The 17,083-nt window shown below is 40.9% G+C and overlaps 1 protein-coding gene across 4 annotated transcripts in view; it reads right to left on the reverse strand.

Moving 5' to 3' along the window:
* The window catches only part of VGLL3 (vestigial like family member 3), a 47,603-nt gene extending 42,963 nt beyond the window's left edge, over nt 1–4,640 (reverse strand). For all 4 annotated transcript variants that reach the window (XM_030860965.3, XM_030860962.3, XM_030860961.3 and 1 more), the window contains exon 1: nt 4,169–4,640. In XM_030860965.3, coding sequence (XP_030716825.1) covers nt 4,169–4,294 — 126 coding nt within the window. In that variant the 5' untranslated portion in view covers nt 4,295–4,640. The remainder of the gene's footprint in view (nt 1–4,168) is intronic.
* Between the last annotated feature and the right edge of the window lie 12,443 nt (nt 4,641–17,083).

Here is a 17,083-nt window from a genome sequence, read left to right on the forward strand (position 1 = left end):
GGACTTGGAAAGAATTTCAAGCTCCAAGGCCAAAGAATCTACTGCATATTAATCTTCTTTATCAAAAAGTTGATTTGGAGCACTAAAGACAGAAATAAGCCTATTGTGCAATAGCAAAAAAAAAAAAAAATCTTGGGAGACGGCATGGTATGGTGGAAAGATGCTCTGCTGGGGAGCAGGGGATCCAGTGGTCCTACTTTTGTCACCAATTAGCTTTGAAATCTTTAGCCAGGCATTTCAGCCCTATAAACATGCATTTCCCCGTCTGTAAAAGGAGGGGTTGAAGTATGTTTTCCCAGGGTTTTTTCCTAACAAACAGAATCTCAGATTTTATGACCTAACCAAGGTGGCAGAGTCCAGAGAAAGAGTTCGAAAAACTCCTTACAAAGTTAGAACTGAAGTTCTGCCTCCCAAGACTTTTAATTCTCTTAAGTGAAAGCATGCATGCGTATTCACCCAGCTGTCACCCTTGAAGAGAGCAGCGTCAATATGCTCTAACTTATATGAAGCCCAAAGTGTGATTGTTAAAAACTCCTATGCACAATTAGAGAATGGGCGATTGTTCTCCTCTGCTTTCACCACCTCACCTAAGAACTCACCCAGTTCTGAAAGCTTTGCTTTAAGTATCTCCCTAATGTTAACATTATGAAAATATGGGGGGAGGGAGATTTTAGATGACAGATTGTCTGCATTTAAGATGAGGAATCTATGGGGTATGAAGGGAATTTATGATTGTTTCCCTCAATTTTTCCTGACACGTATTTTGAATTTTTTTTCATTTTTTCCTACTGTCACTGTCGGGATACAAACGCATTCCTTTCTGTACACATTCTGCAGTGTCATCATGCCTTTGGAGCACGTGCTGAGAGACTAAGTCGAGAGTTCTCCTGAGGAGTTGGTAGGGACTGATGCATTCAAGCAATGAAGAGATGGTGGGCACAGGGACCAGAGACCTTAGATCCCTTAGCAAATCCTGGCTCTATAAAGCACACTGTTAGATTTATGCACGCAATTCTAGGAATTAACGTCAGGGACTAAAACTGACTCTTTAGGTATATTTACATTTTACTTTTATTCACTTAGCCTACTGTATGCTTAAGTAACACACTGCAATGCAGCCTGATGTATACACAGTTCACTGTTTTTAAGGTACTAACCTATTACCCACCTATGATTTATAATATGTTCAATTAAAAAATGAAACAAAATTCCAAGTGCCTTTTACACTTGTAATTACACAAAATCACATTGTACTTTTAGGTGGAAAGCTGCGAATACATGTGCCTGGAGCATTAAGTTCTACTATTTAAAAAAGAACTTCTGGTGTCTAATCATGCATTAAGAGGAAAATATACCTATGTTTAAAATCTATCATAATAAACCACTATGAGATAATAATTTACAAGGACTATAGAGCTATATGGACTTGAGGAAAAAATCAGTTCAAAGATACACTACAATAATTGAAAATACAGAAGTGATACAAAACTTTAATGCTCTCTTTTCTAACATTTTCTAAATGACCATTAAACTTTGTAACTCTATCATTTTTTCTGCTTCCTGTCCTCAACAAGTCAATTTTTCAAATACAGTAGGACTCGTAGCCCTTGTTTTTGTCTCCCAGGCAAGATGCTATTAGGGGTCACTTCCCACGTACGGAGAAAACAATCTTCATGGATAATAATGATAAAACCTTATGGAATGCGAAAACAACCAAAATATGTATTCTCAGATGACTACGTTGGGGCCAAGTCAATATTAGTCCCACTTCACCCACGCACCACATAGTCTAAAAATGCTGTCAGCCTGATAAGAATTTCCTGATTTACTCTGTTTTCCAACAGAAAATATAGGGCATCAAAATAAACTCCTGACAGTAAAAGTACAGTAGTTACACTCCTGTCTTTTTATTTTGCTATAGCCAGTTACATAGTCAAATAGTTGCTTTACCTGACAAAAAAGCAATCTCCAACAAGCCAGTGTAGTAAAAGCAACATGAAAATTTCCAGCACACTTCTCAACTAAATTCTTCAGTTCAACTCAGCCTAACATCTACTTAAACAATATCTACAGAAGCTCAAAGGATAGCAGAAATTGATCACTATTTACAAATAGGTGCCACTCATCGAGGTGGACAATTCAGGTGAAAAAGAAAAGCTCATGTTTTGGTTTGTTGACGGTCTTAACAAAGGAATGTGATTTGGCAACTGAGTTTCGGGGCAACTGCAAAAGTTAGGTAAGGTATTGGAGTTATTTTTCATTGAAAGCTAAATTTCATGATTAGTTATTTATAATGTTTCTGATACCGAATTTTATTTTCTAGCTCAAAAAAGTATTCCAATCCTAACCCCCACTAGCGATTCGTATTTGAATGGAACTATTTTCACAACTCTAGAAAATAAAACCTTATTCACAACTATTCTGCTAAAGTTATTTTTGAAGGGGAAAAATACCTTTCTGAATGTTTAGTAAAGTTTGAGGCTGTTGCTCGTCCACATTCCAATTGATAATTTAAGGCCTCTACAGTCTCTGAGATGGAAGAAAGTAAAGAAGAAAAGGGTGGTTCATCTGGGACACAGTGTTCATAAAACACAGAAAATTGATATCCAGCGTCTCTTTGCATCACTTGCCTGACTTGGACTTAAATGGTTTCCTCCATTACTTATATCTTTTATATTAAAACCAAAGAAATAGAGCATAACCAAAATAAAATGTTTTAACCTGTCACCCTTGTTCACAAATTACAAAATGTTTTCCCATCCCCCTCTCTAAAAGTAATCTTGCTTTGAAATGCTGAAGATGATGAAGGAAAAAAAAAAAAAAAAGATAGCTAGAAAGTGGGACTCCTTCCTCTTTTGCCCTAGTTGTCCTGGTTAAGCTCATACTGTTCAGCAGATAAATCTAGAGTACGTACTCTTCCGGAATCAGCTGAATTTCAGTCCCTAAATTCTAAACAGAAGTTATAATTTCTTTCCAAAGAGTAGCACAATAAATCTAGTAAAGAGACAGGGGTAGAGGAAATAAATTAAATGGCCAGATTAATTAAAGAGCCAAACCCTGAAGACCACAATAAAATATATGTTTTTTAAGAAACTAAAAAAAAAAAATGTCAATCAATAAATTCTGTGGATGTTAGTTTCGGAACCATATCTAGATCCCTGATAGGTGTCCCTACCTCAGAGTATGTATATTTTTTAAGTCTCACTAAATCAACCCACCCTAATTCCCAGAGTCTCAGGACCCTATTTTGGTACAGCCCCTGGCCACATGCTCACATATGTGTTTTAGGTAGCGCTAACTAAGCCTTGACACACTGCGGGCGAACAGGGAGGAACGTCCAGGGGTACCTAGTGCTTAATTCCCCAGAACCCCACTCTCCCTTCTAAAGGAACTTTATCATCTCCCTAGTTCCTGAATCCTTTTTATCCAACAGCATTCAGTCACTCTTGGCATGGCGGAGACCCAGCATCCAGTGACCCAAGGTTACCTCTTAGCTGGGAAAGGAGAGGGTTCTTCTGTCCAACAGACTGAACCATAACATCTCTGTGCTTTGATGGAATTAAAAATGAATGAGGCATTTGGGGAATAATCTCTGTCACCTAAGTATGGAAGATGACAGACTTTGCAGAGAACTTCTAGTAACATTGGACAGGTATTACACGAGACCCATGTTCCACCATAAAAGTTCCAGAAAAGTCATTCCATGGGCTCACTGTCCAGGTAGCCTCCCCTATGTCAGTGACACATTTCATCCTCCTAATCAAGAAAATCCTGAAACACTCCACCGTTTCAAAGGAAACAAAATATTTGGTTTAAAGGAAGTTTACTCACATACTCCTAAGACAGATCCCCTTGGTGAGCTTCAGAGAACTGAGCCCTAAGAGCTAGGGTGGCTATGAGGAATAGCTTCTGAGCCGGTGACAAGAGCTCACTGAAGCCCCCAGCCAGGTAATGCCTCGCTTGGAATCCCCACCCGTCCACCTGGCAGCTCGTCCTTCCCGAAGCCTCGTCTTTTCTCTTCTGATGGCTTTCTGTTCAAGGGCGCTCCCGCAAGTCTCAGAGCATCCTCCGCGCCACCCGTCCCAGAGGGACGTCTTGGGAGCCCCAGACCGATACTCTCGCTGCCCCTCGCCCCCGCCCCCGGCAGGCTGCCCGGTCGGTGACTCACCTGCTGGCCATGTTGGGGCGCCGGGTGGTAATAGGCTGTGGGGCAGGTTGCAGCTGCCACGGGGTTGGGCAGATACTGGGGCGCTCCATACGGCTGGGGGTGATACATCACCTCCGCACAACTCATGGCAGCCGGGGCAGCGGCGGCCCCGGAGCTGCGGCCGCTGCTCTACGCGCTCGTGCGACAGGCGCCGCCGCAGCTGCCGCCTCTGTCGCAGCCCCAACTGCTACTGTGGCGAAGGCGGGTCCTCGGCGGCCGTGGGCTCCGCGCGGGGCGCGGGCTCGGGAGGGGTTGGCAATCGGCGGTGGCCCATGCGCGGGCACCCTCATCTTCAGCCCCTCCGGCTGTCCCCTGGCCTGCGCTTATATAGCGACTCGGGGACGCATTGGCCCGCCGCGCGGCGGGAGCATGGCAGTGCGGGGCGAGGGCGAGGGCGAGCGCAGCGGCGCCCACGGCAGCGCCAGCCGCAGCCGCAGCCCCGGCCGGGGTCGGACAGACCTGGGGAACCGGGCTCTGGTTTGCATATACACGATGCACGCCCGGGGCTCGTCCTATCACCGGCGCTCCCGGCTGGGCGAGGACCGGGAGGCGGGGGCAGAGTGAGGGGGACGGCAGGGGAGGAGGGGGAGCATCTCGCCTCTCCCGGCTCTGACGCGGAGCTCCGCGAAGTTCCTCCAACTCGGTCGGTGGCGGGCCGGTCGCCCAGCAGGGGGACCCCGGGGAGGGCCGGCCGCGGATTGGAGAGAAGTTGCAAGCTCTCTCCGCCTCCCGGCAGTGGGGTGGTGGTGGGAGGGAAGGAATGGTATGAGAGAGGTTCCACGCCCTGAAAGCTCCGCGGGTTCCCACCCCATCTCCTGTCACCTGGGCGCTGGGGCGAGGGCTTCCCAGCCCCAAGGAGCTTTTACAAGGAACACCAAACTAGAGGCCAAGGCTACAGGAAGGCCAAGTGCACTAGGAGGTAAAACAGAGCAGGCGCAAAATGAGCTGGAATTGGTTCCTACATTTAATATAACCGTAAGTGAAAGTTAACTTCATTGCAAGCGCGCACGTGCCAAGAATGCGACGCGGTTTTCCGTAAGCAATCCCTGCTTTAAGTTAACACCTTCATGGTATGACCCCCTTGCGGGACGTCAACCTCTTCTGGCTTTTTCAGCCCGGTTTCCATAGAGCAACAGTGACAGTCGATTAAACCCATCCAGCTATTATTTAAAGGTTTATTTGCACGTGGTTTACAATCCTCTCGGAAATGAAAAGTTCGTTCCTAGGAATATAATTGTATTTCAATATAATGAGGTAAAGCAGAAAAGATTTATACTTATTTTATAAATAAGCAAACTCTCTGACCAAGTGTATCTCTCCCCCTATATATGACACAGAACAATCTCTTTTGTTTTCACAGAGACTATCCTTTGAGGAGAAGTTAATCTAGATGTTAAACGTTCTGATGTTGTTAATGGACAGGCTTGCGTTCCCCCTAAAATTCACGTGTTGAAGCCAAACCCCCATTGAGACTGTATTTGGAGACAAAACCTATCAGAAGATAATTAAGGTTAAATGAGGTCATAAAGATGGGGCCCTAATCTAGGACTGGTGTCTTTGAGGAAGACATGCCACAGATCTGTCTGCTTTGGCACAGAGGAAAAGCCTTGTGACACCCAGTGAGAAGCCTCAGTCTACAAGCCAGGAAGAGAGGCCTCACCAGAAATTAACTCTGAGGGTACTTTGATCTTGGATTTTTAGCCTCCAAAACTGTGACAAAATAATTTCTGTGTTTAATCCACCCAGCCTGTCGTATTTTGTTATGGCGGCCCTAGCAGACTAACGCAGATGTACAGTACTAATATATTGTTTGTATTGTTAAACTTTATATGAATGTGTATGTGGCTATGTATAACCACACAGACACACAAATATATAAATGCATATACGCTCACACATGCCCTCACTCATACACTCAAATATACAAACCATAGTAATTGGATAGGAACTCTTGGCTACTCACAGCAGCTCCTATTCACTCACCCATTCTTTCATCCACTGAAAATTAAAAAAAAATATTTATTAAGAGCTTTCACAGTTTAGACTTTGTACTCTTTGTAATGGAGGAGTATTCCAATCAGTAAGAGACAAACAAGTTTATTTAAAATGATTTTTACTGCCTTTTCACAAGTTGACAACCACTGGTCATACTCATCTTCTGTGTTCCAGATTCGTCTATTCTGTTTCTGTCTGGATGGCTCCACATAGATATTCATTAGGAACCTCAGTCGTAGTAGCACTAATATTTCCCCATAGCCCCAACCCGATCCTCCTCTTTTAATCCCCATTTCAGGTATTGAAACTCCCACCCTAGTTGCTGAGCTGGAAATCTGGGAATCATCTAACATCACAGTCCCCACATTTGGTCTTGGAGTCCATTTCATCCACACTTTTACCTTTCTAGTGACTCCACTCATCTCCTTATCTCTGCTGCTATGATCCTTAGTTCACTCAGCATCTCTCACCCAGAATCCCGCAAGAGGCACCTACCTGATTTCCAGGCCCCAAGTTCAACCCTCTTCTGATCCATTTTTCACGATTTGTCCTCCTATTCTTTTCCAGCCCAGCCCCTGCAAATCCAACAAAGTAATGATGCTTGACCCTCTTTTAAAAACAATTTCCCAGCAGCTCTCCACAGTCCACAGTCCCAACTCCTTAACATTCAAATTTTGGCCCCTACCTATGTCACCATCTCCTCCAACTGTCCATTCAGCCATTTGAATTGAGACCTCCCTTTCTAGGAAGAAGTGTGGTCGCTTAACACCACTAACTTCATCTTCAGATAATTTAATATATCTGTAACTGATTTTTTTTGTACAATTATGTGCTCAATATGTCTCCTCCACTAGACAATTGCTGAGACCATTTATATCTTGTACATCTAACATTTAAAAGGTGTTCAGGCTATATTTGTTGACTTAGAAAATAAAGGCAGAACTAGATCCAACATGTTCATACCCCAATTTCTGTATCTTCCCTGTGCCCCGTAGAGCCTCTATCTAGTATGCTGCAAATATTTACTGTATGACAAAGATGTAGTTCTCAGATCCTAGTAAGTCATGGACTCAAAAGTCTGGAGGTATTTGGCAAAATCTTTCTATAATGCAATATCTTTGTTTTGATACCTCCCTTCATTTCCACATTGCAGCGATGGAAGAAAATGAGAAAATGAAGATAAATTCTGCCCAGACAGAATTAGAATCTAGAAGAAGCATAGACAGAACAGAAGGAGAAAATAACCTGTCAAAGGGTGGAGTCTTTGTTTGCTCATTAATAAAAAGTAGGATCCTTCCTGTTAAGGAGAGCTAATTTGGAGTTCTGATAGGAGAACAGATGTGCCTTACTTCCCCCCGGTAGATATTTAGGGTTTTAGAATAGAAAAGAATCACAAAGATCACCTAGTCTAAAACATCTTCTTTCAAAGGTAAGCAAACAAGTGGTCAGATTAAAATCTCCTAGGGAAATGGAGGCAGAACTAAAACCAAAGTGTCCAGGTCTCTGGACTCTTAGTTCAGTTCTTTATCACCCACAGTAATATTTATAAACAAACACATATGTAAATCTACATGCATGCATACATTATATGTGGGTGTGCATACGTGTACCTATTCGTGCATATCCATCTATGCATATAAGAAGAGGTTTTAGATGAGATTATCCTTTGGCGAACCTTGAGTTGTGGAAAAGGAGTGAGGGGAAATGTGGGCCGATTATATTTGACAATAGTGAGTCACCCACACCAGAGAATTTGATCTAACCACTGGTGTACTCATTTTCATATCTGTCATGCAGGGGTGGGTGTCACAATTACTTGGAATAACTCAGTGATGGGATGGAACTTGATAATTTGCACTTCTGAGCTCAAGTTCCTTAAAAATTACTCATTTACCTTCTTTTTCTTCTCTCAGTCTCCACCACTGATCTTCTGGTTGAATGATGAGGAACTCAAGCCTACCCATCCAGTGTTTATCCTCCTACTCTTTTCTATCCCAGCCACCGTAGTTTTAATAGAATACTTAGATGACCTTAAATGTTCCCAACTCTTCTGAGTCAGAAGTTTACAGTCATTATATTTTTGGGCTCACCCACCAACTTTCCCAGAATATTTCCAAATTTTCCAGCTGGAATTTAGTGGGGTGAACTCCCCAGGCCAGGTTTTTTTTGTTTTTGTTTTTGTTTGTTTGTTTGTTTTTGCGGTACGCGGGCCTCTCACTGTTGTGGCCTCTCCCATTGCGGAGCACAGGCTCCAGACGCGCAGGCTCAGCGACCATGGCCCACGGGCCCAGCTGCTCTGCGGCATGTGGGATCTTCCCGGACCGGGGCATGAACCTGTGTCCCCTGCATCGGCAGACGGACTCTCAACCACTGCGCCACCAGGGAAGCCCCCCAGGCCAGTTTTATTTGGAGGGGTAACTTGAAGTAGGTTTTCCCAATATTTCTTGGGGTAAGATAGGGCAAAGAGGGGGGCAGCTTTTTGTTTTTGAGAGATGACAACCATGCTTGTCTTTAACTTAGGGTCTTAGTGTAAGAGAACACATGGAACCTGCAGTGCCTGTGTGGGACATCTCAGCATGTGTATCCAAACTCTCTTCCCAGGCCACCAAACAGCTGATTCTTGGCCAGCACTCTGGCCAGCTGATAACGCAGCCTGCTCTAGGAATTACCGCTCTGAGCAAGTGGACTTGGTTCATCTGCTCAGAAAATTCCCAAGTCTTGAGTACATACACATGGTTGTTGTAGGCAGAATAATGCCTATGAATATGTTTATCGTATAGCAAAAGAGAGTTAACATTGCAGATGGAATTAAGGCTACTAATGAGTAGATTTTAACATAGAAAAATTATCCCCGATTATCTGGGTGAGCCCAGTGTATGTAATCGCAAGGGTCCCTTTAAGAGGGGAGACAGGAAGCAGAAGAGTCAGTGTCATATTGATGTGAAGTGAAAACGACTCTCCAGCCATCACTGACTTGGAAGATGGAAAGGAACCACAAGCCAAGAAGTACAGGCAGCCTCTAGAAGCTAGAAAACGCACGGAGTGGGCTCACCTAGAACCTCCAGAAGGAATGCAGCCCGGCCAACAAAACCATTTTGGACTTCAGACCTCCAAAACTGTAAGATAATAAATTTGCATCACTTTAAGTCATTGAGTTTGTGGTGACTTGTTATAGCAGCAATAGGAAACGAATCAACAATTTAGTGGGGGAAGGGGTGCTAGAAGGGAGAACTTGGGTGAGCATGTCCCCCTTTGCCCTACAGATTCCTTGGAGGAGAGGCACAATAGGAGGAGAACCAGTGAGAGGTTCTCTGAAGCTCAGCGGCCAGGGAGGGACTCTGGCTGCCTGGATCTAAGAGTGGTTCTAATAATACTAATGGAATAGATGGAAAAACAGAAGGTCAAAACTCACATGCAAAGCAGTAAAACCACTTTTGGCAGTTGTCATTTAGGATCACCTGCCTTCAGTGGGCCCTCCTCAATGCCCAGCAACTTTACTGTGTTCCTCTATGCTTACCCCCATCCTCCTGTGACTACTGTCTCCTGTCTTCTCCACCATTCTCAAATCCCGCAAAACCACTTCCTCCACTTTCTACTTTTCTACTCACTCTTCCACCCGTATGCAATCAGATTTCTGCCTCATCACCCCACCAAAATGTATTAAGGTCACCAGTAATGGTCATGTTAACAAGTTCAAAGTCTGTCTTTAACTTCATCCTAACTCATGCTTTGTAAATTCTGACACTGTGGATTAATCCCTCCTTCAAATTACCTCTTCTCTTGACATCCTATCATGACGTCCCTCTTTGCTAATCTGTCTCCTTACACTTTGGCTACGCTTTCTCAGTTTCCTTTATCAAATCCCCCTCTACTTAAACTCTAAATATAGAGCTCCTTAGTCTTTTCCTGGGCCTTTTTCTCATCTTACTCCATCCTCTCATCCTAAGAGATCTCATCCATCTTCACATCACTTCTATATGCAAGTAACTTACAAAAATTAGCATCCAGCCCAGAGTCCAAGACTTACAGATTGGAGATATATCTTATATGAGGTCCTAAAGTTAATAAATAAAGCAAATGAAACCATGCATGGTCCAAATTATTACTGACAATTTCTTCAAAGCCCCACAATGAACTGGATCACATATACTGTGTCTCAGTAAGTGCGACACAGACAATTTAACCTCCAGCATTGAAAAGACTACCTTTTCTTGGGTTGACAACCAGGTGAAAAATTGGTCCATGTTTCGGAGCCATATCTTTTTGTAAAATACACTAATCTTCAAATGCTAAAATCATACTCAAATTGGCAAGGTATATGCATAATGTAAGAGAGTCATGTGGGGATTTAGACTCAAGGAATAATAGATTCATATCTCCCATCTTACTCTTAATCTGGGCTAGTTCTACTAAGTTTTAACACACTGGTGAAGACAATGCTTCTTTATCATAAATTCTCTCTTCCCCTCTCTTTCTCTTTCTCTCTTTCTCTCTGTTTCTCTTCTCTCTCTGCCTCTGCCAGCTTACCTCCACAGCCTCCTATCCATTTTCTCCTGTCCACTCTGCAAATTTGTTCCACCACATGTCATGCATCCACTTGCTTCAGTCCAATGAACCCTCTTCCTCCGTCTTTGCATGCACTATTTACTTGGAAAATTCTTCCCCCTACTTGGTCTATTTACTGTCTTAGGGCTCAGCTTAAACATGTTTCCTCAAAGACACTTTCAAATTTAAAGTACACCCCAATTCTGCCCCCACTACTCTCTCAAAAACATCCTGCCCACACCCCCTTCCTAGTATTTATCCTATCTTGAAATATAGGCTTTTTCTTAACCTTTTATTTCTGTCTCTTCATTCATGAAGGGATAAAGTATATATGTTTTATTCATACTCATTACTATATCATACTTATTCAATGAAGTAATGATTTTATGCTTTATTAAAGGATAATTTCCTTTTGGGTTCAACATGGTCACAGTTGTAGGGATAGGCTTTGTTTAAAGGTAGATGTTTCACCGCCCAAAATGTAGGTTATAGACTTGTTAGGTGATTTCAAACGTGTGTCTTATGAGAGGATGAAGAATAATGAAGGAGGGTAAAATGGATCCGGTGTTTATGATTTTTCTGTTTTCATGGGCAAGATGATGATAAAGGGAACTCACATTTTATGAGCATCTGCAATGGACCAGGCATTTGCACTGATTCCTTTTCTCTCACTCATTTAATTTTCACAATAATCCCATGAAGTAGTTGGTATTACCATTTTAGATATGAAAAAGATAAGGGTCAGAGAAATTAAATATTTTAAAGATCACCTAGCTGGTGAGTGGCTGAGCCAGGATTTGACCCCAGGTCTGATTCCAAAACACTTGTATTTTTTAAAAAAGTATTATTATACCATATATTATATAATAATTACTGAGCACTAAGTCTAATGAAATGGCCTACGTATATATTTAACTTCATGTGTTCGTGTGAAAGAGTTAAAAATATAGTTTCACCAAGGAATTGATAAGCCTCATAAAAATTTCTTAGATCAATTATTTGTCTAGTGGGTCAATTTAATTAAAATTTCCTGCTGAGCCTAAGTTTCTGGCTTTAAGAACTAGTTTGGAAAGACGTGGATAGGGAGCTCCTGAAAATTCTCAAGTTCAGTGGAAAAACTGATTGCTAGGGATCACAGAAGTAGCTTCAAAATTTTCTCTTTGGGTAGAATTGAGAAGTTCTTTTCTCAAAAGTACTTCTATGTTTAATTTTTTCTCTTCCATTCGGTTCCTTTCATAATCTATTAAAAATTGAATAGCATCAGATTTGTGGTTAACAGAGGCAGGGGTTGTGGTAGGTGGGATTAGATGAAGGTGGTCAAAAGGTACAAACTCCCAGTTATAAGATAATTAAGTACTAGCAATGTAATGTACAATGTTCTAAAGATGATTGACACTGTTGTACATTATCTATGAAAGTTGTTAAGATAGTAAATCCTAAGAGGTCTCATCACAAGGAAAGCATTTTTTTCCAATTTCTTTAATGCCGTACCTATATGAGATCATGGATGTTCACTAAACCTACCGTGGTAATCATTTCATGCTGTACGTAAGTCATATCATTACATTGTACACTCTAAACTTATACAGTTTTTTAATCATTTTTTAAATTGAAGTATAGTTCATTTACAATGTTGTGCTAGTTTCAGGTGTACAGTAAAGTGATTCAGTTATATATATATATATATATATATATATTCTTTTTTTACATTCATTACAAAACATTGAGTATGGTTCCCTGTGCTATACAGTAGGTCCTTTTTGTTGGTTATCTAATTTTATATATAGTAGTGTGTATATTTTAATCCCAAACTCCTAATTTATTCCTGCCCCCTCCCCTTTGGTAAACATAAGGTTGTTTCCTGTGTCTTTGAGTCTATTTTTCACATATGAGTGATATCATATGATATTTGTCTTTCTCAGATATTTGTCTGACTTCACTTAATATGATTATCTCTAGGTCTATCCATGTGGCTGCAAATGGCATTATTTCATTCTTTTTTATGGCTGCATAATATTCCATTGTGTATATATACCACATCATTTTTTATCTATTCGTCTGTCGATAGACACTTAGGTTGCTACCACATCTTGGCTATTGCAAATAGTGCTGCTATGAATATTGGTGTGCATGTATCCTTTCAGATTAGCGTTTTCTCTGGATATATGCCCAGGAATGGGATTGCAGAATCTATTTTTACTTTTTTAGGGAACATCCATAATGTTCTCCACAGTGGCTGCACTAATTTACATTCCCACCAACAGTGTAGGAGGGTTCCTTTTTCTCAAAACTTATACAGTTTTATGTCAATTATATTTCAATAAAACTGGAGAAAAAATTTGAATAGCTTTTGATATTACCAGAAATGTGGCCTTAGTTTCAGGAAACAGAGACTTTGAATGGAATAGGGTAGAGTGGCCAGAGTAGGCAGGTGGACAGGGCAGCAAGCCATGTAGAGGACAGTGATTAGGGAAGCTACCAGGTGGTTGAGCTCTTTACCAAGAGGGCAGGGGCTGGCTGTGCTGTGGGGTGACTAGTAAAATCAGAGTCAAAAGTGTCCTTCAGGGCTTCCCTGGTGGCGCAGTGGTTGAGAGTCCACCTGCCGATGCAGGGGACACGGGTTCGTGCCCGGTCTGGGAAGATCCCACATGCCGCGGAGTGGCTGGGCCCGTGAGCCATGGCCGCTGAGCCTGCGTGTCCGGAGCCTGTGCTCCGCAACGGGAGAGGCCACAACAGTGAGAGGCCCGCGTACCACAAAAAAAAAAAAAAAAAAAAGGGTCCTTCAGATACTCACATGAAGAATGAAAAGAGCACAAACCTTAGCTCCAGACAAAACTCTGAACTTCAGTGTTCTCATGTCTAAGTGGATATAGTTATATTTATAAGGTTTCTGTGAGGATTAATAAATAATACATGTAAAGTTCATAGGGGAGAACCTGACCCATGCTGAACTTCAAAATGTGCGTTTATTTCCCTATCACAAACCTCCCTCAGCAAGTTGTGAAACAGACAAACTTCATACTGTATATGGAACAAGACCTATCATAAAATAACTAAATACTTTAAAAAAAAACATAATTTGGGGGTCTTTTTAAGAGCTCTGTTCTAAAAACGCACAAGCCAAACATCCAGTCCTGTGAATTCAAGGACAGTCTAGGGCACACGACATGTGAGAGCTGTGCATGGCGCATGCCTGTTGTGTTTTGCATTATTCTATTCTCTTCAGCCTGGTGAGATTTAATGGGTAAGCTTATAAGAGTCAGCATGTTCTCCCTGCAGAATGTTTTAAAAACATTCATGCAAGAATTTCTTAGGCAGGGTTTTTTTACAGAGATATTATTTGTACTCTGATTCAAGACGCTATTTTTTTTCCTGATGATTTTCAACATCTAGTAACGTGCCACTTCTCTGTCTTATTTACTTCTCTTATGATGTGTTTAGGTCAGAGCACATGGTGCTCATTACAAGCTGAAGATCTCATGTAAAGACTCCGAGGATGAAGTTTCCTCTATTTACAATTTAATAAGGAGGCTAGTCTTAATCCTCCTAGTTTGATTTGTTTAATAAAAAGTGAGACTTTAAGTATCTCCAGTGGACCCAGCAGAGACATACAGCAAATAACATCACCTGCTTCACCAATTTCTCACTCATTGGAGGTTCATCGCAACTCTCTCTCTTAGTACCTCTGTTTACTATTAGAATATATTCCCGAAACAGTCAGCATGCTCTTTCTGTAGAGTCTGTTGAATTTTTTCTCCTCTAGTAATTTTGGCTGGAATTATAAGATTTTATAGTACTCTTTATTTATATATTTTATAAAGATTTAATAATAAAGGAATCCAAGTTGGGAAACAGTGAGATGAGATGAAGAGATACCAAGACACTTTTAGCCTGCATCAACAAATCAGCACAGAGTATGTACTTCACCGAGAAATAGGATCATTTGTTCTCGTGGAAGATAATGACAAACCATTAGTTCAATGTGTACTTTGAGTTGGTTGTTTGTTGCTTTGCTAGCTTTCCTGGTAGTAATGGCTGATCTGGGCTAATCTAACTACATTCTCTCTGTCAGCCTCTGACAAGTGGAATATATTCACATGACGTCTGGCCTGGTATGGGTGCAGCTCCGTCCTTGGAATGGAACAAAGCTAAATAGGCCAGGAGGGACTAAAGCCTTGATCTTGGCATCATTAGCACTGTGTTCTAACCCACCAGGCTAATAACCCACAGACAAAGACCAAATGGACTAATAAATCCCAGCAGCCAGCATAATCTGGTTTGAATTTGTTTCTCATTTTTAATACATTAGTTTTCTAATTTTATTTAAGTATTTTAGGGTAAATGAAGCCAAAGTCCCATGTTGCTATCATTCAGAAGAGAGACGGCAGAGAGGAAACGCTGTGTCCCACCACTTCCCACAAACACTGGGCACAAAGGGACACTGTAGGCTGCACTCTCCCTTGGACAAGAGGTGTAAACCTGGAAGACTGAGGGCGAATCATGATTTTTATAGGTAATTTTTTCTTAATAAGCACAAAAGAGTCTTTGTATTTAAGGAAAACTTTTTGGACCACATTGAAGGCCAATAGCTTTTATGAAACAAAAAAATTACTCCTCTGTTTTGTTGCTTGTTTTTTGCCAGATTGTCATGCATTGTGTTTGTTCCATGTGTCCAAAGATATGCATACATCTTCAAGTCCTAAAAGTAATTTAGTTGCATCCCAGCTGCCCACTTCTTTCTTATTGTATAGATAGGTCACTGGAGAGGTTGTCTTCACATTATTGTCCCTGTGGCTACGGATGCCTGGAATATATTCAAAATCCCTCCTACTTCCAAGGCACACTATAAGCAGCACTTATTTTAGGAAGCATATCTTAACATTTGAAAATTCCTTTATACTATTATAATTTGTGTTGCTTGCACCTTATATTTGGTGACTTGATTATATGCAATTATTATTGTTGTTCTTTATTTTGCTCTGATCATTTCAATGATCATAACTGCCTGCCTCATGAAAAGATTCAAAAGACAAATTCCATGAGGGAAGAGGAAGAGTTAGATATTTCTTTGGTGGTTCGCACAGCACGAAAAGTGGGTACAGTGTAACCCTGCTTAGGTTAATTTGAATTGAATGACTGTTGCTGTGATCAGAGAATGTTGTGGATTGTCGATATATAAATGGCCTTGCTTTGGTCTCTTTAAACACCATATAGGAAGAACACAAATGCTAAGGACTTTTTATGTGACTATTAGAAAATATATCTTTCATTATTTTTAGCTTAATTTTCATATTTTCTTTAGAATAGTGTCAAAATGTTGGGTATGATGAGTAATACTTTTGAAAATACTTTTTTTTTCATTTTCTAAGGATTTTAACATAAGCAGTCTCTTTAGTATAGTAAAACTGTAGTACGACTGAGATTTCAGGAGATATATATCACCTCCAGTAACTATAAATTATAGTAGCTTATCCTTCATATGTTAGTGTCCAGAGAGACTGCAAAATCAACTCCATCCTGGCAGTATAGTTAGGGATAGACTTCCTGAAATTATCCAATTATAGCAGAAACCAAGATAAGGAAATTAAGTAACAGTAATATTAGCAATAATACTAATAATAACACCAGTAATAATCATAGTTAACCTTTATGTAGTGCCTGCTATGTGTCTGGCATGTCTTAAGCACTTTACATATAATAATTCATTAATCCTCACAATAGATTAGGAAATCAAGTGGTTAAGAAATCACCCAGGCAATCTGTCTCAAAGGGGTATTGAAGAAAGTTGACATGTAATTTTGGCAGTTCTGAATAATTTTATCCATTCTACCATAGGAAGCCACAGTCTCTTGTCTACAACTTTTTCTTATAGCTGAACAGACGACATTCATCTCTAATGCCTACAATGATATTCTGTGCTCTAGATAGCAGTGGTCTTCACCAGAGGGACAAAAGCATGAGTGATAACCTGTCCCTGTATATATCAACCTGGAATCTTGAGGAGATAGGGACACACACAAACCAACGAAAATAAAACAGTACCTCTGCTGCCTTAATACTTGTCCAGTTTTCTTACTTATAGTATCCAAACATAAATTTTATTCTTTCATAAAAGTGAATAAACTGAAATATTGGCATATCTGCTGCCAACTTTGTAGGATTAAATCTCATAAATTCTCAAGGACTGAACTGTTTGTTTATACTTTCTCTGGAAGCACACCATGTTCTTTATGGATAATAACAAATATTTTTAAAAATCTAAAAGTAATTTCAGAGCATTTGATAATCAGGTCATGACGTAATCAACTTCAGATACGCTACAAATATGAAGAACTT

Source organism: Globicephala melas, chromosome 4 (genome assembly GCF_963455315.2).
Source record: "Globicephala melas chromosome 4, mGloMel1.2, whole genome shotgun sequence".
NCBI classification, from domain to species: domain Eukaryota; kingdom Metazoa; phylum Chordata; class Mammalia; order Artiodactyla; family Delphinidae; genus Globicephala; species Globicephala melas.